The sequence below is a fragment of the Aspergillus multicolor genome (genome assembly GCF_047715735.1).
Source record: "Aspergillus multicolor strain CBS 133.54 unplaced genomic scaffold BDW74scaffold_21, whole genome shotgun sequence".
NCBI lineage: Eukaryota > Fungi > Ascomycota > Eurotiomycetes > Eurotiales > Aspergillaceae > Aspergillus > Aspergillus multicolor.
Genome location: NW_027395972.1, coordinates 469419 through 492301, shown reverse-complemented (window position 1 = coordinate 492301; position 22883 = coordinate 469419). Strand labels below are relative to the sequence as shown.

At 53.6% G+C, this 22883-nt stretch overlaps 8 protein-coding genes and 1 non-coding gene across 9 annotated transcripts; 5 read left to right on the top strand and 4 right to left on the bottom strand.

Moving 5' to 3' along the window:
• Positions 1-4496: 4496 nt before the first annotated feature.
• Positions 4497-11312, top strand: BDW74DRAFT_56233 (NACHT domain protein). The gene is made up of 4 exons (XM_073733178.1): positions 4497-5335; positions 5391-5730; positions 5784-6059; positions 6116-11312. Exons 1-4 carry the CDS (start codon positions 4865-4867, stop codon positions 11227-11229), a joined length of 6201 nt encoding a protein of 2066 aa, XP_073581798.1. The 5' UTR covers positions 4497-4864; the 3' UTR covers positions 11230-11312.
• Positions 11313-11622: 310 nt separating this feature from the next.
• On the top strand, positions 11623-13270 carry BDW74DRAFT_186654 (FAD-binding oxidoreductase; the record flags this gene model as incomplete). Its single annotated transcript, XM_073731304.1, has 2 exons — positions 11623-11757; positions 11816-13270. 2 exons carry the CDS (start codon positions 11623-11625, stop codon positions 13094-13096), a joined length of 1416 nt encoding a protein of 471 aa, XP_073581797.1. The 3' UTR covers positions 13097-13270.
• Positions 13271-13341: 71 nt separating this feature from the next.
• On the bottom strand, positions 13342-13799 carry BDW74DRAFT_157354 (uncharacterized protein). The gene has a single exon (XM_073725131.1). The coding sequence runs from the start codon at positions 13756-13758 to the stop codon at positions 13540-13542; it is 219 nt and encodes a 72-aa protein (XP_073581796.1). The 5' UTR covers positions 13759-13799; the 3' UTR covers positions 13342-13539.
• Positions 13800-14289: 490 nt separating this feature from the next.
• Positions 14290-16483, bottom strand: BDW74DRAFT_157353 (uncharacterized protein). The gene has a single exon (XM_073725130.1). The coding sequence runs from the start codon at positions 15753-15755 to the stop codon at positions 14451-14453; it is 1305 nt and encodes a 434-aa protein (XP_073581795.1). The 5' UTR covers positions 15756-16483; the 3' UTR covers positions 14290-14450.
• Positions 15912-16534, bottom strand: BDW74DRAFT_56222 (uncharacterized protein). Its single transcript, XM_073733177.1, has one exon. It carries the CDS (start codon positions 16365-16367, stop codon positions 16056-16058), a length of 312 nt encoding a protein of 103 aa, XP_073581794.1. The 5' UTR covers positions 16368-16534; the 3' UTR covers positions 15912-16055.
• Positions 16535-16749: 215 nt separating this feature from the next.
• On the bottom strand, positions 16750-16821 carry BDW74DRAFT_t154. The gene has a single exon. It is a non-coding gene; the product is annotated as a tRNA-Met (tRNA).
• Positions 16822-18610: 1789 nt separating this feature from the next.
• Positions 18611-19643, top strand: BDW74DRAFT_157350 (uncharacterized protein). Its single transcript, XM_073725129.1, has one exon. The coding sequence runs from the start codon at positions 18656-18658 to the stop codon at positions 19502-19504; it is 849 nt and encodes a 282-aa protein (XP_073581793.1). The 5' UTR covers positions 18611-18655; the 3' UTR covers positions 19505-19643.
• Positions 19644-19778: 135 nt separating this feature from the next.
• Positions 19779-21323, top strand: BDW74DRAFT_186652 (SET domain-containing protein). The gene is made up of 2 exons (XM_073731303.1): positions 19779-20844; positions 20915-21323. Exons 1-2 carry the CDS (start codon positions 20053-20055, stop codon positions 21170-21172), a joined length of 1050 nt encoding a protein of 349 aa, XP_073581792.1. The 5' UTR covers positions 19779-20052; the 3' UTR covers positions 21173-21323.
• Positions 21324-21994: 671 nt separating this feature from the next.
• BDW74DRAFT_56147 (PLAC8 family protein) lies at positions 21995-22883 on the top strand. The gene is made up of 3 exons (XM_073733172.1): positions 21995-22243; positions 22299-22396; positions 22472-22883. The coding sequence occupies exons 1-3, from the start codon at positions 22099-22101 to the stop codon at positions 22706-22708; spliced, it is 480 nt and encodes a 159-aa protein (XP_073581791.1). The 5' UTR covers positions 21995-22098; the 3' UTR covers positions 22709-22883.

Below are 22883 nucleotides of genomic sequence, written 5' to 3'. Positions count from 1 at the left end.
ATCTTTGGTGAAATGCAACCTCTGCATATGTATTTGGACGTGTCACAGACTCACCATTTGCCATCTTCGGCGCCCCTGGCCAGCAGCGGAGCCAGAGGCCCCTGGTTGAGACATGTCGAACCCATCGAGGGCTGACGCAGAGATGCGGCGCGTGACGGCTCGAGAGACCCCTGTCTAATTATGTATGCACCGCCCGCCCGGTTCTCAATTTTGGACTGAGACCAATTGTCGCAGAGTGGTCTCGGCAGTCGGACCGCGGCCTAGCATGGCCTTAATCTGTGATGAGTACGGTAGGGGATTTCCTTGTGCGAATTTCTCGTGGAAAGTATGCGCCGTGATGCCACATTCCGTCAAAGCATGGTACGGATCAGATAAATGATCGCCGAAGAGTTCGAGGGCCAGCGTGGGGTCGGTCGCATACTGCGTGCGACAGGAAGACTTTGCCAAGCTATATGATAGGTAATATGGACAGGGATATATCTAGTAAGCCTGTTAGTCAGCGTGGCCTTTATTTTGATTTTTGATGGATAGCATTGTTCGAATTCAACCGGCGCCTACAAGCCTTTTGCAGCTTAACTCGAATACGGTAGAACCCCGACAAGGCCTATCGATTTCTGCCCAACTCCGAGTCTGGGGTCATTAGACTTACCAAGCCGGGGTCACTTACCTGCTTGCCCTCGATATGGCCTGGCCCCGCATCTCGTCGGCTGTGGCTGGCTGTATGTGAGACAGCAACAAACCACTGCACTGCAACCCAACCCGACCCAACTCACCCACGGCCTCGCCACACTCGCGTCGTACAAGACGGAGAGATTGGGTTGTGCCGTGGAACTACTGGCGAGGATTGGACACTCGCCGGGGCTCGTGTAACAAGGCGTCTTTGTCTTTGACGTTGGCAACCCCCGCTCAGTTCTGCGGATATCTGCAGCTTGTTCGTATTCGTCTGCAGAGTTGGAGAAGTCGCGCCTGATAGGTCCAATGATGCGTTTGGGGTTCGCCGAGATCCCTGAGTGGGCGTGCCGAGCCTGGCTATTGGGGATTCGTCGATTCTGATAATGCGAGGGAGACTGGTATTGTTTTCCGGTAGCTCAAGGATCCAGCGCCAGGCATATCATTGGCACGTGCTGTCGCTCGTTCCGGCGCGTTGCGTCGGGATTCAACATTCTGGGCCAAGACGGCGACCGTCTTTCTTTCACCCTCGCACTTCCTGGGAAACAAATATGCGAAGAGCGATATAGTTGGTTGAGGTTAGCTTGCCAGGGCGACGCATCTGACCTGGGTACCCGCGTTGTTCATACAGTTGTTTGTCCTGTGGCAAGGCACTCAGGGCGGGTTACCTTTTCTGTAGTATAACGTGGTTAAGAAATTCGCAGTCGGCCAATTTCACTGACATCCGTCGGAATAAACGAGGGCCTTTTATCCCGCTCATGGGAGCGGTAGAGAGGATACACGAGTATCTATGTAGCTCACACATCATAATTATGTTTAGTTGGGGATACTGGTTACGGCTCTTTCTCCCCGGCGACTCGTCAACTACGCTGAACGGTGTAGATACAGCCATTAAGTCGAGAATGCAGCGTCGCATGGTTCATAGACCAATCTGTGTCGAGATCCGTATCGATGCATGAGCGCCGCCCTGCATATTATGCAGAATCAATCAACCGCTGAGTTTGCGTAGGCTCATGGGTTCAATTGCTCGAAATTGTAATCCGCATTTTGTCGCCCGTTCATGATCGCGGATATATTGGCCCACGATATAGTTGGAGATCGCATACCCCGACCATGGTAATGGTTCGAGCCAATACTGTGGGATGGGTTGAATCTTGCACCCCACAGTGTCTCCGCCACACTGACGGACGGGCAAGCAATGAAAAGATCGTGGTTACAGTGCAAGATGTCAATGATGCTCGGAATCGGAGTTTTTTCGTATCTGTGACGCAAACGAGGGGTTAACAAAGAGTGCATACTCCAAGTTCGTCAGAGAAGACAAGAGGACGCGAAGGAAAATCAGCTCACTGAACGTCATGCATCTTTAGGTTTCTTGACACGAGGTTGAGGGGGTTCCGCAGTACCCGCCATTGTGGATGAGAAGGCAACCAAAGTGGGAAGTGGGTAAGTTTTTCAATTGCTCAGAAATTGCGAGACAGTAATGTACTGCGTAGGCGAAGGAGCATGTGCGGATCATGAGTTGGGCTTGACGAACGACAATGAAGAAAAATGTTCCTTCAATCCTGCGTTTCAAGGACGATCGGAGAATATGGAGCGGGGATGGACTGAGTCGTTTGATCGGCATCGCGGCCTTCAACATTGAGTAGAGCTGCGGACGACGGGAGCTGACAGGCCGGCTAAGCGACTGCGGAGACTGTCATGCATGTAGTGATATCACAAATTGGACATGCTTTGAAGGAGAAAACTAATGCATGTTCAGTGGAGAATATGATGAATAGTGACGCTCGGTCTCGCCGCGTCGCGGAGGCTGGCTGTGTCTTTGTATCGAGAAGGGCCAGATAAATTAATAGAATGTAAAGATATCTTCTGTAGCGAGGAGCTAGGTATGTCCGTAGCCAGAAGCGCACCGACCGTGGTAGGCGAGGAGGACCGTGAGTCCGTGACATCCATCATGTCAACGATCCGATCCTGAGTGGGGCCGGAGCCATGAGCGCGGTTCGAGCATGGACGGAACAGATCGGTCTATCGCCCGGCTGATCTCTGGAGAATCGAGATAGATTGTCAGTGTTAGCAAACCATGATTTCAGACAGAGAAAGGACAGACACTCCCGAACCTCGGAACAATTTGACGCAGCCATTGTTCTCAGGCTGAGACAGCCGTCGTAAGAGAGTAGGCACTCATTCTAACTCATTAGAGTGCCTCTCTCGAGTACCTCGGACGAACCGCTTTTGATTGTCCGATAGATCTGGCGATAGCGGTGTTTATCTGGCGAAGGTCAACCTAGGATGTTCGTGCCGACTGCCGCCCGTGTTCACAGGTCACGGCTCGAGAGACAGTTCCAGAGCTGGGGCTGAGCGAGCACTCCATAGTATGTATATTTGGAATCTGAATTTCATGACAAGACCTCGGTAACAGTGTGATTGGATAGCTCATATCGGCAATGGAACAATTGAGAGATGACAGGCAAATGAGGCGAGCTGAACGGTGGGGAGGAGTCAGAACTGCAGATTCCAGAGCTGCAAAGGCAGGGGTGGCCCGGGCACGAGGCGCTAGTCTACATCCGGAATAGCACCAGGCCGGACTTCGACCTCTGGGCGTCTTCCAGCTCGCAAGTCTGGTCCGAAGACAATCTCCTCCTCCAAAACCCCTGGTCAACACGCCACTGAACCACTACGGTTATCGTCTTATGTCTACAACAATCTCTCCGATGCGTCCGTGACAAACAAGGATAGCTAAATCGCGAAAGAGCGTTCTCCTCAGCTTACGCCCCACGTCGGGAACGCCGGAAATGCCTGCAGCCGTCCTGCAGATTGTCAATTTTAGCTGGAACCGACCTGCGAGTTAAGGTCAATCGGCGGGCCTCGACTTCAGCTTGGCCAATGAGCGCAGCATTGCAGATGCTAAGGTACGTACTTTTCCTGTGCTGGAACCTACCACGCTGCAAGCTCCAACCAATCCAGCCCCCCTTCGATCGAGAGTTCGTCTGGTGAAGATCCTTAGCTCATAGTACTTACGAACCCACCATCTACGCTCCGCACATACTGCTCGACCTTGCTCGGTGCCTATACTCGGCAGTTTTGCCATGCACATCCCTCATTGCGGTATCGATGCACAGTTGGATACATCCGAGAACTAGACGCCCCGAAACAGACAGGAAACAATTCCCGGGCCGGCATGTCCTGACGGCCCAGGGGTGTCTCAATAGTAAGACGCAGGCTTTCAATCAGCTGCGTGATAATACGCCACCAGCGCCAATGCTTCCTCGAAATGCACGTCCCGCGGAGTATCAGCACCCATCTACCGGAGATGCCGCGATACGAAAGCTTTCTCTTGCGTCCGACTCCACCTCGCCCTCCATTACTCTGTTTGAACCTTTGTCAAGAGCCTTGAGTCAAAGCCCCTCCACATGGGATACTGCGGGAAACGTACCATTGGAGTTACTCCGCACGAGCCGATGATCTTGCTGTGCAATTGCATAACCGCTTGTCCATCCATGTCCAGGGCATGAGCAGCCAGCCACGCTGGGCCCCGCTGTTCAGCAGCATCTGCTGTTGATGAACTAGCTTTGGACAGGGATGTCATACGTTTGTCACCGAGCTCTGCAGATATAAATGGGATATCCCCCAATTAGAGAAAAAAAATATTGCGCATCCTCTGTGCTTTTCAATTGCATTCCACCCTTTCTTCAAGGCATACATAGACCATCAAACTTAATCGATACTTCATAATATTATCCAGGCCGCCACCCTGACTTCTCTAATCCGTCGCACCTACTGCTGTGGATGCTGTCCTTACAGTGAACAACCTGCAGAGACAACTCCTCCGAAGCCAAGCATACTACGCCGCACCTTATCCTGTATATTCTGTTGCAGTGAACGAACGACAAACACCTCCTCTCGAGAAACAGTTCATTCCCGTATTCTATACTGCTGGTGCTGCTGTAACGAAACTCGAACAGAAACAGCTTCCCAAGACCTTTCCCAACGCAGTTGCTTTTCACGCCGTCGGTGCCATTGCAACTGTACTGAACGAGACGACCCGACTCCCGCAAAGCCTACTCGACTTAGGCCCAGTCCCCCGCTTCGAGCATCTCCGACACCAAGTACCAGCCAAGCGTCTCACACCCTGCCACGTTCCAGACTGCCCCCAACTGTCACTGTACCCAAACGCTCTAGCAACACCTCACAAACAGCCATGGCTCCTTCAATCCTCTCTCCCATCACACCCAGCATGGAAGGAATCTTCCGTAACAAGCGCATCTCCAGCTCTCGGCGCGTCTCGGGGTTACATGATGGAGAGAGCGTGACCTCCGGTGTCGCACGCTCCGTCCAATCGCCCCGTGTGACTTCTAGGAAGTTCAACTCAATGGGAACAACAAACATCTCCAGCGTCGTGACGTCGCTTCAGCGTCGCAGCGGCGAAGAGCTAGGAACGAACGCCTCTTCTCGGCTCTTGACAGCGAACCACGCCTCAATCTTAGAGTGGATCCGCTCGGAGCGCATGAGCCTGCTGCCGCCCGAGGGAAGCGACTATGATAAAGTTCTTGCCTGGGCTCAGCTCTTCATTGACAGGCTCCACTCCTTTGATATGGCGATCGAACAGTTCGCCGGTGACAGCTACCTTGCCGCGCAGCTGTCTTATGGCTACTGCGCAATGCTTCTTGAGGTATGCACATACTCCTGTGGTAACGAGGTACTCTGACTGACGCTCGTGGTAATAGCTTGGCCGAGAGAATGCTGCCGCGTTGATGATTTCCTTCGGCTTCTTCTATAGCATTTCGATGACCCTCGTCAATCTCCTAGAGCGCACTGAACTCTTTGGCGTTTCCCAGGAGATCCAGGAACAGCTTATCCTCGCTCTCTCCGATCTCGTCACCCTCGTTGCAAGCGTCTCGACTCACTTCCACAAGGCTATCCGGGGAATGACCACTGCTTCGGTATCTGTCAACATATACCGTACCTTCCCTGGTCAGATTGAGACGTTCCAGCAACGATGTGAGAGGATCGCGGAGTCGATGTGGAGACATCAGCTCCTTCGCGAGAACTTGGATGGAGACAAAGGCATGTTAGAATCCCATGGTGTTAGCAACCGATCAACTAACGGCGATATGCAGTGTCCGAGGTCAAGGCAATCCGAGCCTGGCTTTCCCCGGAAGACCGTGTGATTGGTAGTATCGCTGATCACAGCTCCCAACTTGCCCAAGATCGCGAGGAGCTCACATGTCTCTGGGCTGGTCCCTATTTGAGTCGCTTCCTGAAGACCCAGCAGAAACATCTTAGCATCATCGGCCAGCCAGGATCTGGAAAGACGGTTCTTGCTTCGGTCATCATCGACCATCTTCAGCACCCTCATGGCGGTGTATCGTACCAGACCCTCTTTGTTCCCATTAGTATGTGTCTTTTCCATCTTCCTCTCTCATAGAAAATGGCTGACATTGCTGCTTAGCTGGGAGGATCACTGGGCAGACTAGCTCATTCGCGATCGCGAAGACAATTTTGTCCCAGCTCTTTGAGAAGCGCATCGGAAATGTGCAACTGTTCCGCATTCTCAGCGAGGTCCTGCACCGGAGCAAATTTACCGCGGATTACGAAGCTTACGACAATCTCCTTTGGGAAGCTGTCGATCAGGCCCTCGGCTCCGCCCTCAAAGGCGCCAAGGAGCTCGTGCTAGTGGTTGATGGTGTTGACGAGGCTACCTGTGGGGAAGACAGGTTGCTCCAGAGACTGACCCGAGCTTCCACCAAGGCAACCAACGTCAAGCTGATCACGCTTGGTGCCCGCAATCCTCCCGAGATTCCTGGTCAAGCTCGAGTTCGTATCACTGATGATATCATCTTCGACGATATCTCTGCCGTTGTTCGTGGCCTATTCGGCGACAGCCACTCTTTCAAGAGTCTGTCATCCATCGAGCAAGAGACCGTGGTTGAACGTATTGCAGCGGCTTCGAAGAGTTCGTTCCTCACAGCCAAACTCATCACGAAACGTGTCCGCCGAGAGCAAAGCGTCGAAACGTTACGCAAAGCAATTGACACTCTTCTATCTGCCAAGCCCACTGTCAATGATTTTGTGCTCCACTCCCTGCAGCAGCCCGAGGTGACCACTGAGGCCAAACTGATGCTGCTCTGGCTTGCCACTGCTGAGCGCCCATTACATGTGCAGGAGCTCTCTGCTCTTGCTTCTATCAACACTGAGAAGCAAACAATCTCTGACACACGCGTAGATACTCTGCACGCTCTGAAGCCATTCAACTCGCTCGTCTACCTTGAGTACGACTACTTTTCTCTACGGCACGGGCTCATTCGCAATGCGATCGTGGATGTTTTCACTCAGGGAAAGTTTATCCCGTCTATCAAGGACCGCCACTCTGATCTGGTCACCAGGCTGCTCGTCTATATTAAGACCAGTATCACCGAGCAGCATGAGCCCTCCTCCCTGCCGTCCCTGGACTACCATGAGACGAAGACGCTTCTCGGCAAATATCCCCTTTTGGAGTTTGCCCTTCGCTACTGGATCCCTGTCTTCCGCCAGACAACCTTGTTTATCAAGGATGGTGAGCCCACCGCGTCGAAGGAGATCTCAAAGTTGCTGCCAACCTCGACTATCGTTGTCCGCCTCCTCAGGTCAGTTTTGGACAATGTAACCACACCCTACCTGGTGCAGTTCCAGACGTCCATCACCAACATCTATCGCACGACCTTGACCACGGAGAACATGACTACCCTCCAGACTATTATCACTTTGGCGACCCTGCTCCGCCAGGTGCACCGTCCTGAGACTTTTACTCTGTTTTACGAGGCGGCTACTCTGAGCCAGAAGCTTCTGACTACCCGCCACATCGTCACACAGCAGATGGTCACCACCTTCTTGGAAATCACCACTGAAAGCGTCACCGAGACGAAGACGGATATCATGGTGAAACGAGAGGAGATGCTTCTGGTACTAGTCGAATGCTACAAGATTCACTACGGCAACACTTCTGAGAAGGTCGTCGCTGTCCTGCAGCAGCTTGTCGAGCATTACCGCAAGGTGAAGGAAACCAAACAGGCCGAGACTATTATTACCAGAATCCAAACTATTACCTCGAACGATTACGGCTCATCGTCCGGAACCTCAGGGTCACTGGATGTCCGCCTTGTCGGCCGTGGAAAGACTTCGTCCGAGGGTGGGTACATCCTCCGCCTCGACTTGGAGGAAGAAGACGACTTTCTTGAAACCACAGAGTCTTATGAAGTTGAGGCTTTGGTCAAGCTCGCTGAGAAGTATCTACAGAGTGGCAGGGCCGACTTGGCCGAGCGCATCTACGTGGAGTTCTGGCAGCGAGCGACGCGCGAGTCTCGTGTGCATTCCTCCGCAGTGTGGGAGGAGAAGAAGATGAAGGTTATCCTCGCCTACTCCGTTTTCCTTCGGTCGCAGAAGAGGCAGTATGAAGCATCTTCTGTCCTTACCAGCTTCTGGCAGGATTACCAGCACACGAGCGTCTCTGTCTCTGAGTCCACTGTGGTTCACCTGGAGGAGATCGCCAAGGTGATGAAGAGTGTTGGTCTTTCCACCACCGCCTTAAGTGTCTTCAAGCACGTTTCGGAGTACTACCAGAGCACGCGCCGTACAGAGACTTCTAGCTACAAGGAGGTTCAGCAACTGCTGCACACCACATCCCAGGAGGTCATGAAGTCCGCGACTTCCTCCTCGGTTGTGTCTGAGTCTGTGCTAGAGGAGATGATCTTGGAAACCTCCACTTCTTCCTCCTCTCTCGATCAGAGCTTTTACAGCAGCACTGAGACTTTGGTGAGCCTGTACATTTCCCAGCGCCGTTGGCAGCACGCTTCCCGCACGATCAAGCGCATCTTACACAACACCTGGGCGTCCTTCTTCTCGGCCACCCTCCAGGATGTCACGCTTTCTCAGAAGCATGTTGATTCCTCGCTGGCACTTGCTGAGCATCTGGCCCAGTGCTACCACTCACGTCACCGTCTGGCTAAGGAGCAGGATACACGGCTGCGTATCTACTACGCCGTTCGATCTGGACTCAACGTCGATGACAAGTTGCGACAGCACCACGTCTCCGAGTTGCTCCGCCTCTTGGAACGATCCTCCCAGACCGAGCTTATCATCAGCGTCTACCAGGAGCTGTTGAACGATTACACCAAGCACTACGGCTCCGCCCACCCGACTGTCATCCAAACTCTACGCACCTTGGCTGAGCTCACTCGCCCTCGCCCGATCTTCATCGACTACTACCAGCAGATCATCATCGCGTTGAACAAGGATGGCAAGTACCACCCCGAGTCTCTGGAGCCTCTGGACATTGTTGCGACCGAGCTCTGGAACCAGGGACGCTACTCCGATGCCCTGCACTACTGCCACATTCTCTACACTGCTTGGCTGCACCAGCCCAAGCTCAGCCCCAAGTTCCAGGACGAGAAGTTCGTGCAGGGGATTTTCACTCGCTACACCCAGTGCTTGCGCTCTGTCCGAACTGAGTACTCGACCCTTCACAAGATTACCGTGGAGTACCAGGCGAAGTGCAAGGCTGTCTTCAGTGCCACTGCATCGATCACTGTCAAGGCGACCCTGACGCTCGCACAGCTCTGCCAGGAATCGAAGCACTACGAGATCGAAGCGATCCGCCTGTACGAGGAGTTGCTCAAGATCAACTCCACTGAGGTCCATCTGGATGAGATTCGTGCTACCCTCGACTCTCTCTATGAAGAGCAGTCTGCGATTATCTCCAACTCAGAGCTGACCGAGTCCGCTTCTTCGACCCAGGTTGAACAGGCGGTCAGAGTGTTGAAGAAGCGCATCACCACTCTGCGTGAAAGCTACGGCTGGGCTCATGAGGAGTCACTCAGCAGGATGAAGGAGGTCATCAGCTTCTACTCCAGGCAGAGCAAGACCGAGCAGGTCGTCCAGGAGCTGCACGAAGCAACGATCCACATTCTCTCTTCCGAGACTTCCACCACTCGTCTGAGCGAGGCCGCCGAGACAATCGTCTCCTCTTACATTGCGACCAAGCAGACTCAGAAGGCTGTTGAGTTGACCAACGAGGTCTACCGCCAGGTGATCCGAAAGGACACGACCAATGTGAAGTCATCGCAATTTGACCTTACTACCAAGAGCCGCCAGAGTCTGATCTTTCTCGCCCAGCTTGAGCATCACCTTCATCGCCAGACTTCCACTGTTACCGAGATCCTGGCCTCGTTGACTACTGAACTGGTCTACTTTGAAGAATTCCACCAGCTGATCCGGTCCAACAGCTCGTTCATTTCCGCCAGTGCATCTGCGGCTCGTCTGCACTACTTCTTGCAGACCATCCACCGCCAGCAGGTGGCCACGGAAGTCACCAACGAGTTCATTAGCTACTTCCTCGCGAACGAAGGCAAGCGCATTGGATTCAAGTCTGCGGCAGAAGTTCGGGTGTTCATCATGATGGTCCTCAGTTACTTCAGCACCCGGCAGTCGCAAGACATTGTTCGCTCGATCGGAATCGCCAGTAACAGCCATGTTCGCGAACTCATTAAGTTGAACAAGTACGAAGAGGCTTGCGAACTTGCCCTTGCGTCTTTCAAGTTCATCGCTGCTCAGCAGAGCTACCGCACCCCTGCCATCGCCCGGTTTGTTCTTGCGCTCAGCGTCAATGTCTCCGGTCGCGGACTCAAGCTCGACGAAGGCACCCGCAAGCAGATGCTCAGTATCTCCGCCACCATCATCCAGGACGTCCTCAAGGTGCTCGCTGAACTCAAGATCAACCTGGCCCAGGTTGGCCTCGAGCATCTGAACACCCTCATCGGCCTTCTCGGCGAGCAGGCCGACTACCAGACCCTCGCGGCGGTTCTCACCTCGATCTGGCACAGCCGCGAGGCCCAACGCGACTGGGACCCGTACGTCACCCTTTCCCTCGGTCGTCTCTACATCATGGTCCGCTACCTCGTCGGCGACACCACCGCCGCCGTCCGCCTCGCCGAAGACATCGTCTACAACTGCCGCCGCGTCCACGGCGCCCGCCACCCCAACACCCTCCAGATGTCCATCCTGCTCTCCCAGCTCTACACCGGCATCGGCCAGCGCTACCAGGCACACAAGGACGCCCAGGAACTGGCGAACCGTTACTACAAGCGCGCCGCTGCCCTGCACGAGAACATCCTCCGTGCACTCAGCGACCCCACATTCGCCGACATGGACGGCAGCTACGACGGCGGCATGAGCACCGACGGCTCGGTCCTTGATCTCGACAACGATCTCGCGAACGCCTCGCTCGGTGACGATCAAGTCCGCCTGCACTTCAAGCTGTTCAAGCTCGCGATCCAACGTCTCGGCGGCTGGCCCAAGGACTACAGCGAATACGAGCGTCTGAACGCAGACCTGTTCCGCGAGTACCCCGAGGCTTTGAAGGGCCTGGAGGGTGTGGAGAAGTGGGATCTCAAGGGATTCGGTGCTGGGAAGGCGGAGAGTAATGATGATCAGGTTGATGTTGAGTTCAAGGACTGGCAGCTGTTTGGCGAGAGCCAGGTTGTTACTGCGACGAATGGGGTGCATCATGGGGTTGAGGAGGAAGAGCTATGATTGAATTTCGATTTGTTTTTGTATCAGATTGTATGTACTAGTACTATTTGCGATCTTTAATTAATCCTTTGTTGTATTCAGTCTTCGGATTCTTTCATACCGGATTCAAGGTAGAGTATGTAGAGCCGGTGCGCTGTGAGGCGGGCTGTTACTAGGGTGGTATCTCCGCACCCTATCCCCGACCATGCCTTAAGGGAAAAAAATGACAACTCTCGGTCTAGGAAGGAGCGACCCGGTCGGTATCTAACCTATTCGAACAACATCTATGATCTTCAGTACCTATTTTCAGGCTCTCTGCAGTTGCTGCCCTCTCTCGATCGTTCCACTGAACCGCGCTATCTCTACTTAGCATTGACCTCGGTGTTACCTCTCAGCACTCTCAGACGATCCAGCATGAGCGTTCCAACGGACATCCAGCTGCTAACCGATGAGCTCCGCGCGGCGTTGAAATGCTCGATCCTCACCCCAGGTGCCGATGGCTACGCAGATAGCATCCTACGGTGGAACGACGCCGTCAAGAATGCTGCAGTGTGTTTTCCTTTCAACCATCGAGTGATCTCCTCACTGACAGTGTTTCTACCTCCAGGCAATCGTCGTATACCCCGAATCCCCAGATGACGTCTCAGCGATTGTCCGCAGCTGCGTCAAGTACAAGGTCTCCTTCGCGGTCGCCGCCGGCAAACACACGACCAGCACTGGGTCCTCCTGCAATGGCGGTGTGGTGATCGATCTGGCCCGGATAAACCATGTGGTGACGGAGTTGGAGACAAGGATCGTCACGGTCGGAGGCGGCTGTCGCTGGAAAGACGTCGACGATGTACTCGTGGGACAGAATCTGGCTTTGGTTGAAGGAATCGTGAACGATACGGGCGTTGGTGGAATCACGCTTGGAGGAGGGTACGGCTGGCTTGCTCCGCGCTACGGGCTTATCCTCGATAGCCTGATTGCCGCCACGGTCGTGCTGGCCGATGGGAGTATCGTCGTTGCTTCGAGGGCCGAGAACCCCGACCTGTTCTGGGCGATCCGGGGTGCCGGGCAGTGCTTTGGTGTTGTTGTTGAGTTCGTCTTTCTGGCTCATGAGCATCGAGATCCGGTCTGGGCCGGCTTGCTGGGGTTCACCATTGATCAGCTGGAAGCCGTCTTTGGATTTGGAAATAACCTAGTTGAGACTACGAATGGGGACTCGGCCATGGTCGTTCAGCTGTCGAGATACCCCTTTTCACGGCAAGGGCGCGAGGCGGGAATCATGGCCGTCGTCTTCCACTATGGCGACGCTGAATCGGCCCAAGCAGCCTTCAAACCCTTGCTGGATCTTGGTCCGATTGTAAATACGACCACGGCCCAGACGTACGCATCAGTCAACAACATGATGACGGCAGAGGCGAAACGGGGTGGTCGCAATGTATCCAAAGGCGCCGCCTTCACGACACCACTTAGGCCAGAATTCTTGCGGGAGGTGATAGTGCCCGATATGGACAGGCTCCAGGCTGAGATCCCCGGGTCAGACCGGTCGATAATCGAGTTTGAATTCTACAAGCCCGACAAATGGTGCGAAGTTCCCGTCACGGCGACGGCCCACGGCCACCGCGGCCGTGTCCAGAACGTCATGATCGGCCTCTACTGGAACGATGAGCAGGACGATGTGCGGATGGAGGGCTGGTCTCGCCGGATTGCTGATCTGGTCGGCGTCGAGCGGGCCACCCACGGTCAGCCAGCGGACGGGCCCGTCACGGAGTATGGGAACTACGACCACCTGTCTGCCCATGCGCGCGATGTCTACGGGGTCAACTACCCACGCCTGGTGGAGCTGAAGAAGGTGTATGATCCAAACAATGTGTTCAACAAGTGGTATTGCCTGGTGGAGTAGATGGACCATGAAGTTGTGACTGCATGAGTATTGTTAGAACTGCTTATCTTTACAGCGCTGCCTTTTCGTAGCCTGACGTCGAGTCGGCGAATGAATTGTTCCAAAGTTATTCGGCCTCTTCTGTAGCTTGACCGATACCTATTTCCAGGCAGATAACAGCAGCGGATCGGTGTACTCCTTTAAGCGCTGGTGGCAAGGCAGCCTCAATAATTAGGGCTCAGCTCAGCCCACCGCAAAGCCACTCCAAACCAGCCCAAAACAAGACAAGCCACGAGGATCGATGGACCCTGGATTGAATCTTGGTTCCTCGACTCAAAATTGAGTCCACGACCACGGCCATGACCGCCTCATGTCCCAGTCCCATCCCTGCTGTCCCTTCGTGCACGATCGCTTCGCCTTGCCGCGACTCGCGACGGAATTCATTTCCAATAATTGGTGGGTCCCTATCCGCACCACGGCCACGCAATGTCGCAGGGATTAGAGAAGCCTCTAGTCGGCTTATCTCCCGTCCGTCCTAGTCCTAGTTTATTATTGAGGTAGTGGAGGTGGAGGATCGGACCGGCGTACCAAAACTCCGGTCGAGGCGGCGCGAAACTCCGGAGATGCGCCGGATCTGATCGTGCTGGTCCAAGCCAGATGGCAATGCTGAGATTATAGGACATAGCCTCATACTTTTGATACTGATAGTGATAGTGGGCGTTCGAATGGAAGGTGAGGTGAGCTGGTAGCTAACTAGCTGCCTATATTGCTTTTTGTGTACTACGGTATACGTACCTCTCTGTAGTACGCAGGCAGTAGGGTGGGCTGCAGGCTGTACTCCGTAAGCTGTGCACGTCGTACGTCGGCACCGATCCCGAGTCCGGTGTTCCGGCTGCCGTTGTTGTGTTCCTTACGCTGTAGCACGGAGTACAGGGTACGGAGTATGGAACGATCGATTGTGCGAGGTTGAGGCGATGAGGTCCGTGGAATCCGTTTGGTAGCGGTTTATTGTGAGATTTGTTTACTTTTTGCTTTTGGGGCTTATCTTCACTGAAGGTCTCACCAAGGGTCATGGAGGATAAAAGTTAAGAAATAAGGTGGTTGGTTTATTGTTTATTGTCTAGTGTCTACCTAAGCCTCTAGTCTGTCGCTAGTGTAGTGCTAAGATTATGAGAGGGAAGGGGTGAAGTCTGAAGAAAAGGAGTCGGAAAAGAATTTCATTAGCGCTATTGCAGGATGTGATTAGAAGAGTAAGGAATCTAAGGATAAGCATGCCGCCAGCAGAGCCTAATATTGAATCAAATTGAGGAAAAAGGTAGTAGGGATAGACATTAGTGGGTATAGCAATATCGAGAATATAGAAGAATTGCGAGGGTTACAGCCAAGGCATCCAAGACCTCACAGCATCAAACTTCGCCTGCGTCTTCCACTGCAGATTCGCAAATAACGGCGAGAGGAGAAATGTATCTTCGCCGAAACCGGGGTTATCGAGGGTGCAGTATCGCCGATCGAATTCCTGGATCAGGGCGCCGAGTTTCGCGAGCTCGGCGCGTAGTGTGTTCGCCTGCGTGATCTGTGCTTTGCGGTGGTGAATGGGTGATGTCGATGTTGACGTTGAGTGTGAATGAGACGATGAGCGCGAGATGGGCGTTGGCGGCGGCGCAGGCGGCTGCTGTTGCTGTTGAGGGATGCTCGTATCGCCCCGCGGGAGAATCGTGTCGAACGCAGCGGTCATGTACTGCAGCAGGGCGATCATCTGCGTGAGGAGGAGCATGCTCGGTGTGTGGTGGGGGTCTGCGCAGTTGAGGATGTTTGTGCACAGCGCCATATTTGTGCGGTGCTCGGTCAGGAAGTCGTCGAGGGCGACGGTGCCGTTTGAGGGTTTGGGCATGCTCAGCTCTGTGAGTTTGAAGCTGATGCTTTGTTGGCACCAGCAGGTTGCTGGTGCTGGCACTTGTACGGGCGAGCTGAGGCAGGGTGTGCCGGTGGGGACGGGGATCGGGACGGGGGCGCTTGCGAGCTGGCAGGGCCCGTGGCCGTCCCGCGAGCCCGGGGGTGAGATGGGGCTGAGAGGGAGCGTCATCGGCATCGGGCGCAGGACCATCTGCGGTGCGACCACGGGTTGCAATGGTAGTGCGGGTTGGGTGTCTGGGAAGTCTAGTGGGAAGGGGAATGTTGTTGGGTCCGGGAGAGGCGCGTCGAAGGGGTTCAGTGAGAGGAAGCCTGCCAGGTCGTCGTCTACGAAGCCGTCCGGGTAGATGTCGCTGGTCCCGAGATCGGGTAGCAACGTAGGCTGTGGTGGGAAGTCGACAGTTGTTGCGGGTAAGGGCTCTGTAAAGATGGGCGACGGGATCGAGACGGTTCTCTTCTTTTCCTTTGGCGGGCAGGGCTGATCCCCTTGCGGGCGAGGCCGTGGTCTCTTTATCCCACGCAGTGAGATGCTGTAGACACAGGGTGTATTCCTTGTAGCGCATCGCCGACAGGTTGGCCTCTCCTTCGAGCATTTGACCTTGGCCTGGTTGCACTGGCCGCACGAGCTTCTGAGGGGTCGGTCGTCCCGACGGGGAGGTACTGCCGTAGGGTTGGCGGCGGCAAGGGGAGGCGAGAAGATGGGAGCAGGCATGTCGGCCATTTCGGACATGGGGAAAGTGTCGTGTTCAGAGTGACCTGGGGATGCCATCTGCTGTTTTGATTGTGGTGAAGTGCTTTGGTCTGCACAGGAGGCGCTTGAACAGTTGAGCAATGATGAGGTAAACGAACGAGCCAGGCCGACTTTTATAAGCTTGAAGGCAATCCATACCCCTCGCCTCGTTGCCAGTAGTAGTACTCAATCACATTGTCTTGATTGGTACAGCGCCAGCCACTGACTGCCATGGCACCATGATCTGCACTTGCAGAGAATAGAGATCATACTTCGTCGGTCGATCATCGTCAGCGTCTAATCTGCCCTGCCCTGCTTCTCTTCCCGTATTTGTCTGCTCTAACCTAACCCCATTCTTGGGATGGCAGTTCCCTGTTTGACGAACGGACCTGATCGAGGTGGGGTCAAAGGGAGCACATTCATGCGGTCTGATTCCATGGGCCTCAGCCAGCCTCGACTGCGCAGCTGTTCATGCAGAGGATCAGCCAGGTGGATCACTATCACGCAGATCACGACCCACACCAGCAGCCTGCTCCTGCTGTCAGTGCGACGGGTGAGCTCGGGAGCACCAGGATCGACCCAAGGCAAGCATTCCTGCTGAGCTTGATTTAGTTGGTGAAGTCCCAGCTTTACGTAACCGGGACCTGGCATGTCCTGGTCCTGGACAGGCAGCGCCACCTGCAGCAAGCATCATCTTGCATGAGCAATGGTTTGCCCTCTGCATACTCATCACAGTAATACAGGGCCCAGCAAGGAATCAGGGTTCGACTTCATATTGAATCGAGAAAGCCTCATTGAATGGCGGCATCGACCCACATCAGTACCCACAACCTACGGTACCGCACCGAGCTTCATTCTCCGTGTTGTTAGAGATGATTCAGATGAACCGGTTGCTAGATTAATTATGTGGTGCATGATCCGAAGGTAGATATCCCATGTTGTCGGGTGCGAGCAATATGCCGCAATGCAAGTTGAGACTTTTCCTGTCAAGGGTGTTGCGCATCAAAAAAAAGAAAAGTAAAAAATGTTGAAGTAGCACATGCTGGTTTCGATCCAGCGACTTCCAGGTTATGAGCCTGGCACTCTTCCCCTGAGTTAATGTGCTGTAATTGTTGGAAAAGATTTGCGTTGAGTGTAACATAACGGAATGAACCTCAAGATGCATCGCCAGGAGTGTACGTTTGACACCGCATCCCACGATAGACAGCGCACGATGACCAAGTCAACTTGCTGATGAAGCCTGGACTGTCATTGTGGGTCTGGGACACTGTCAGGAACTTGGAAAGTGTGGTGGTGGTTGGACGAGAAGTGGATTAGCACGAGGATGCTTCTTCCTGCCTGAAATATATTATCGCTGTTCTATGTTCGAACGTCACTGTCGGACGGTAGCTAGTGTCTCCAGAACACCTGTTTCGTACCTCAAAGTGGCTTCAGTGATAGGCAGATGCCAACGCGGCCCTTGAGGTGCTAGGACATGTCTTTTTCGTGCTCCTGGGAGTCAACAGGGCTGCTACATCAAGTCAACCTCGGCACCTGGGGTCTCTTGCGCAATACCTCAAGGAGGGCAAGCTCCGCAAGCCACGGCGAGCTTCATGCAAGTCATCACATTGCTTTATCTGTGCGTCAAACCTAATCATCGGCAGTCGTAAAGTCCCGCTTTACCTATGACCAGCCGGCCAACTAGTGAACCCGGTATACCACCATCTTTTATGGACCGTGGCCGGTTGCTTTGACATCTGGGAGCTCTGGGAAAGACCCCGAAGCCGAGACACCAAAAATGATGGTAGAGAAATCGAGCTCGACTCGAGGCTATGCGTGAAACCGAACAGTGACCTACAGGATTCATACCATGCGTCATACGCGCATAACGTGCAGAAAAGCCGCAAAGTGAGCGACATGATAGGCGGACGCAACCAATGATGGTCAGTATAACAGGGAGTGCAGATACTAAGCTTGCGCCAACGTCTGACCCGAAGTCAGTTACCGTTTGCCGGAGCAAGGTTGCCAATCGCTGCTCATCTTGCTGAGAGCTGATGCAATGCAGAAGCGGTGGCTAGGTATCGAGGCAATCTGGTACACACCATCTCTATCATGCAATGGCCGAACGTGTTGCTTCAGCTGCCGAGCTGGCCTACTCTTTCATCTTTCACAGCGCAAGCATACCCTACATCATCTATGCCAGTCCGTCTGACCTCCCCAGAGCACCACGTTCGATAGCGCGATGGGGCTCTCGATATATTGACCAGGGCCGTGCTTCGGAGTGAGTAACTCTTCGACCCGGGAGACTTCAATAGCGGTCGGCAAAGCCCGAGCAGTAGTCAAGCCGTCGGGAGTGCTGATTGCTGACGAAGATATAGATGCAGATCGGTAGGGTCGATCTGCAGTTCTGCAGGCACGATGGGCGATTTGAACCATTTCCTTGGCATAAGCAGGCCAGGCTGCAGGCATTTCAGCAGGCGATCCATTTCATCCTGCAGAAATATTGCAATAATCCCAATGGCATGGACCAACCAGCTGCCAAATCTCTTGAATCTTCAGCAAGGCCAAGCTGTATTCGCCAGGAGGTGGACGCGATCCGTGCGGCATGAGGCGCGCCTGGCTGTTTCGTCGACACGAGGGCGATCTCAGACGCACACGCATGGTAGATTCACGATCGCTCTGGACCAGATCAGAATCGGTAACTCGCACTCTTGAGCAAGGGTTCCCTGGAAGCTGCATGTAGCGGCACGAGCGCTGACGTGCAGTCGGCTTTCGCGGTGTTGAGAGTCGAGAGTCGAGGGCCATCCCCCCCTGGCTGCAGGCAAGAAGGCAACAGTACGTGCCGCTGAGTCATCTTCCGCCGGTCGCACAACAATCGCCGATATCGCCTGTTCCCTTCGTACTACTTGCGGGCGACGAGGACAGCCAACAGCCTGCATCTCCGTCCGCATCATTGCATCATGTCCTTCGTTACACGAATTCCTGCACGACTGCTTCTCTCTGCACCTCGTGGGTTCCATACTTCGCGAACTATGGCGTCGACCGACTGGAGTGCCAAACAGTACCTCAAGTTTGAGGCCGAACGCACTCGACCCTCTCGCGATCTTCTCGCACAGATTCCACTCGACTCACCACGCAACATCGTGGATTTGGGCTGCGGACCTGGCAATTCAACGGCCGTACTGCTATCTCAATACCCAAATGCTCGCATTGCCGGAATAGACTCGTCCCCAGACATGATCCGGAAAGCCCGTGAAACACTTCCCCGCGTCGAGTTTACTGTCGATGACCTCAGTACATATACCCCACAGGAACCGGTCGATCTTTTCTTCTCGAACGCCGTCTTCCAGTGGCTCCCGCGCAACCAGCGATTGGAAATCATCAAACGCCTCATACAACTGCAGCCCTCAGGCGGAGTATTTGCGTTTCAGGTTCCGGATAACCTGGCCGAGCCGTCCCACGTCGCGATGCAAGAAACCGCTGCAGACGGGCCGTGGTCGGAAGTGAAATCAGCTGTGCGAGACAGCTTCCAATCTCCGCAGGAGATCTACGATGAATTGAAGCCTCTCTGCGCTGATGTTAATATCTGGCATACACAATACAATCACTCACTCGAGAACCATGAGGCCGTCGTAGAATGGGTCAAGGGTACGGGCTTGCGGCCGTTCATCGACCCTCTTTCGCCGGCGGATCGAGATGCTTTCCTGAAGGCGTACTTAGCTCGTCTTGAGAAAGCATACCCTATATCTATCGATGGAAGGGTGTTCTTACGCTACCCTCGGTTGTTTGTGGTCGCCGTTAGGAACTAGGAGCAACTTGCAGGCATGCGGCAGCAAGCGATTTCATCACACCCACTACGCACAGTCACAGCATAACCATGCGTAGCTCGCATTAGCTTCTGTCGCGCTCTGATCTACTTTGCATATACCACAAATACTAGCATTTTTTGAACACTTTTTACCTCTGTGCCAGCTCCCACGTGTGCCACATGTTTTGGACCTGGACCCTGGTTCACCATTAAGCTTATCTGCTCCGCTAGCACGGAACCTATCGCGAAGGCTCGCCAAGAAGATACAATGAGAGCACTTATGGGTGCGCTCCTATCAAATCGATAAATTTCGATCACGCCGATATATGAAGCATCAAGGAGCGTAGCCAATTGGCTTTATCGATCGGGTCCAGAACTTCAGATGGAGGCCCATTCCAATTCCACGGCACCAAGTGGGCCGCTCCCTTGACAAAGAATTTTGCACATCATCCACCAGCATTCCGCAGCAGAAGAGATGATAAACCCTACGATACCCGGATTCCAGCGCCGAGACTGTCGGTAACGAAGCCGTACGGGCCAGCCATAACCATGCTCTCTTGGATCCACCCACATCTAACGCAGAGCGTGAACCCTAACAAAGGCCGCCAACTGCAAGCCGCTCAACGTATCCAACGAGGCGAAGTTCTTCTTATCGACCCGCCGTACGCTATCATCCCGATCTCCGATGTAGATGCCGCAACTAGCTCTCGGACACTCATTTGCAGCAATCCCCAATGCAATACCATTGTTCCTTCAGACACAGGAACGCCATGTCCGAACCGCTGCAACAAAGACGTAATATGGTGTGATGAAGCTTGTCGCAATACAGATCAAGCGCGCCATGACTTCGAATGCACCTGGCTATCGAAATACACTGCACCCCTACTCTCAAAATGGGGCTACTACAACTTCAGCATGCTCTGGTTAATCGTCCGATTACTAGCCAGGCGATCCACGGAATCCGTCCCAGAGAAGGACATCACCTTTCCCAGCCCCGACGATCAACAATCCCAGCAACCTCCCCCATCAATATCGCGCTTCAAGTCCGGCTGGCCCGCCATCGAGGCCCTCTGCGGCACGACGGAAACATGGTCTCACGCACAAGTCCGCGAGTGGACAGTCCTCGTCAAGAAATACCTCGGTAGCAAATCACTGCCCCACAACCTATCGAACAACGAAGTCCTCGCATTAATATGCAAAGAAGAAGCAAACTCATTCGGCCTCTATCCTCGAGAAACAGGCGTCTATCCACCCCCTGATCCGCCCGTTAGCAGAGGAGAGCAGTACGGCGCGGCGGTATATCCACGGGCATCAATCGCGAATCATTCTTGTTGTCCGAATGTATACCTTCCTCTTCCAACTCCCCCATCATCTGCCTAAGAGATCCCAAGCTGACAGCAGATTCTTGCAGATAATCCACAAACCTGACAAGCAAGGCCGGAGGGTCTTCACGGCAGGACGAGACATTGCCGCGGGCGACGAGTGCTGTATATCGTACTTTGATATGACGCAGTATGTTAGGCTTCAGGGGCGCAGGGAACATTTGCAGAGCTTGTTTCGGTTTAAATGTGGATGTGCGCGCTGTTTGGAGGAGGAAGAGGCTGAGCAGGAGGCGACTGGTGCGGTTGGGAATGAGGTCGGGTGGGATGCTTTTCCGGGTCTCGATTAAATGACCATGGTCCCTATCATTATAAAGTTGATCATAGATGTTGGCTATGTGTTCTTCGGATAGCGTTGGAATCGCTTAGAGAGACATCACGACTGACAACACGCTAGAACTAGAAGGTGGCATGGCGTTGGATATTTCGTCGCTCAATGTCAGCAATCTAATACAGCAGACTATCCCTATAACCCCGCAAAGCGGCTATGACTTTTCTCGGACCTTGATGTTTGGCTTTGCTCTCGATTTTGTTTTCTATGTCCACAGCCAGTCCTTGATCCCGTACTCATCTCGCTACGAGGACTTTTTGAATGTTCCCTCACCCACATTCTAGTCTTGGCCCGAAGCAAGCTAATGCGTACTACCCCTGGCTTAGACTTAAGCCTTAAGAGCCTAGGGCTGAATCAAGCCGTTGCAGTGAGCTGCCCCACTGCCCTATTCCATGACCATGCATCCATGTGCTCCGATGTCCAGCCCTATCTGCTGCTGAGTACCACATTTCGGTATAGCCTCTGCTAATTTGTGGGCGAATAATGACGCAGACCCTGACCGTTCGCGGCTCGCCGTCAAGCCTTGGAAATTGGCCAAACCGTACTTGTCCTATTGGATGAATAGGCAGGAATTTTCTTCAAGCACGGTGCACTTAGTCAGAAGATCTAACTCGAGGCGATGATCGCCGTCCCCACCCCTGGGCCTAAACCACTCGTGGTAATCGGCCGTTGAACACGAACACGAACTGCCCTTTGCATGTATAGCTTCAGGAACAAGTATCAGCCACGTCCAGATATAAAGTTTAACATGTTTCCTCGAAAAAAAAAAAAGTGTACTCTCAGCTCACTCACCCTTTGTCGCTCTCTTTCCAAAGTCCACACGTCAACCACATTCCTTTACCTACTCTTACTCTGTACGACACTTGATCGCCTTCAAACCTCACAATGGCCGCCTACGAGAAAACATACCGCTCAACACCCATCGACCCCCCAGCCTACCAACAAGATGTCTCCCCTGAAGCCAAGAACATCACACACAACAAAGACTGGAACTACTCGCTCTTCGACTGCTGCTCACCAGGCTCGCTGTGTAAGCATTTCGCTCTAACAACGATTCCACCATTAATCTAAATGGTTTGGCGCAGGCTTCCTAACATGCTGCCTCCCCTGCCTCACATTCGGCCGCACCCAGGCACGATCCCAAGATCCCACATTGAAAAGCTACAGTAGCATCAATTCCGAGGTTTGCCTCCTTAACCCCACCCCCTCAGAACCTCCATCCTCATCATGAAACTAACCGTTCGTGCTCGCTTGCTAGTGCCTAATCTTCACCGGCCTAACCCTCTGCTGGTCCCAATGGATCCTCCAAACAATCCGGCGCAGCGAGATGCGCGAGAAACACGGCATTGACGGCTCCTGCTGCGGCGACTGCTGCGCAACGTTCTGGTGCGGTTGCTGTACGCTTGTGCAGGAGGAGAAGGAGATGGAGTTGCGCACGAGGCCCGAGTTGGTGGGGTATCAGAGTGCGCAGCAGATGGCGTATCCCGGTCATTGATTTAGTTGCTTTTGGGGCTTTGGGTGCATTCTTTTGTTTGATTTTTTCGTTGGGTAGTTTTTCTCTCGCTGTGTATATATTATTTCTTTTGTTTACGTTGATGGGAAGACGGTTGTTATACCGAGATAGATTTTGCTCAGGTTTTCTTCGAGTAATAGTGGCAATATATGTACCT

Excerpts from the sequence above, each read along its gene's own strand:
- BDW74DRAFT_56147 (XM_073733172.1), top strand. The coding sequence starts at position 22,099 with ATGGCCGCCTACGAGAAAACATACCGCTCAACACCCATCGACCCCCCA. Across the intron at positions 22,244-22,298 it reads CTGCTCACCAGGCTCGCTGT|GCTTCCTAACATGCTGCCTC; the intron begins GTAAGCATTTCG and ends GGTTTGGCGCAG. Across the intron at positions 22,397-22,471 it reads ACAGTAGCATCAATTCCGAG|TGCCTAATCTTCACCGGCCT; the intron begins GTTTGCCTCCTT and ends CTCGCTTGCTAG.
- BDW74DRAFT_56233 (XM_073733178.1), top strand. The coding sequence starts at position 4,865 with ATGGCTCCTTCAATCCTCTCTCCCATCACACCCAGCATGGAAGGAATC. Across the intron at positions 5,336-5,390 it reads ACTGCGCAATGCTTCTTGAG|CTTGGCCGAGAGAATGCTGC; the intron begins GTATGCACATAC and ends TCGTGGTAATAG. Across the intron at positions 5,731-5,783 it reads GAACTTGGATGGAGACAAAG|TGTCCGAGGTCAAGGCAATC; the intron begins GCATGTTAGAAT and ends GGCGATATGCAG.
- BDW74DRAFT_56222 (XM_073733177.1), bottom strand. The coding sequence starts at position 16,367 with ATGCCAGGTCCCGGTTACGTAAAGCTGGGACTTCACCAACTAAATCAA.
- BDW74DRAFT_157354 (XM_073725131.1), bottom strand. The coding sequence starts at position 13,758 with ATGTCCTATAATCTCAGCATTGCCATCTGGCTTGGACCAGCACGATCA.
- BDW74DRAFT_157353 (XM_073725130.1), bottom strand. The coding sequence starts at position 15,755 with ATGGCATCCCCAGGTCACTCTGAACACGACACTTTCCCCATGTCCGAA.
- BDW74DRAFT_186652 (XM_073731303.1), top strand. The coding sequence starts at position 20,053 with ATGCTCTCTTGGATCCACCCACATCTAACGCAGAGCGTGAACCCTAAC. Across the intron at positions 20,845-20,914 it reads ATCATTCTTGTTGTCCGAAT|ATAATCCACAAACCTGACAA; the intron begins GTATACCTTCCT and ends AGATTCTTGCAG.
- BDW74DRAFT_157350 (XM_073725129.1), top strand. The coding sequence starts at position 18,656 with ATGTCCTTCGTTACACGAATTCCTGCACGACTGCTTCTCTCTGCACCT.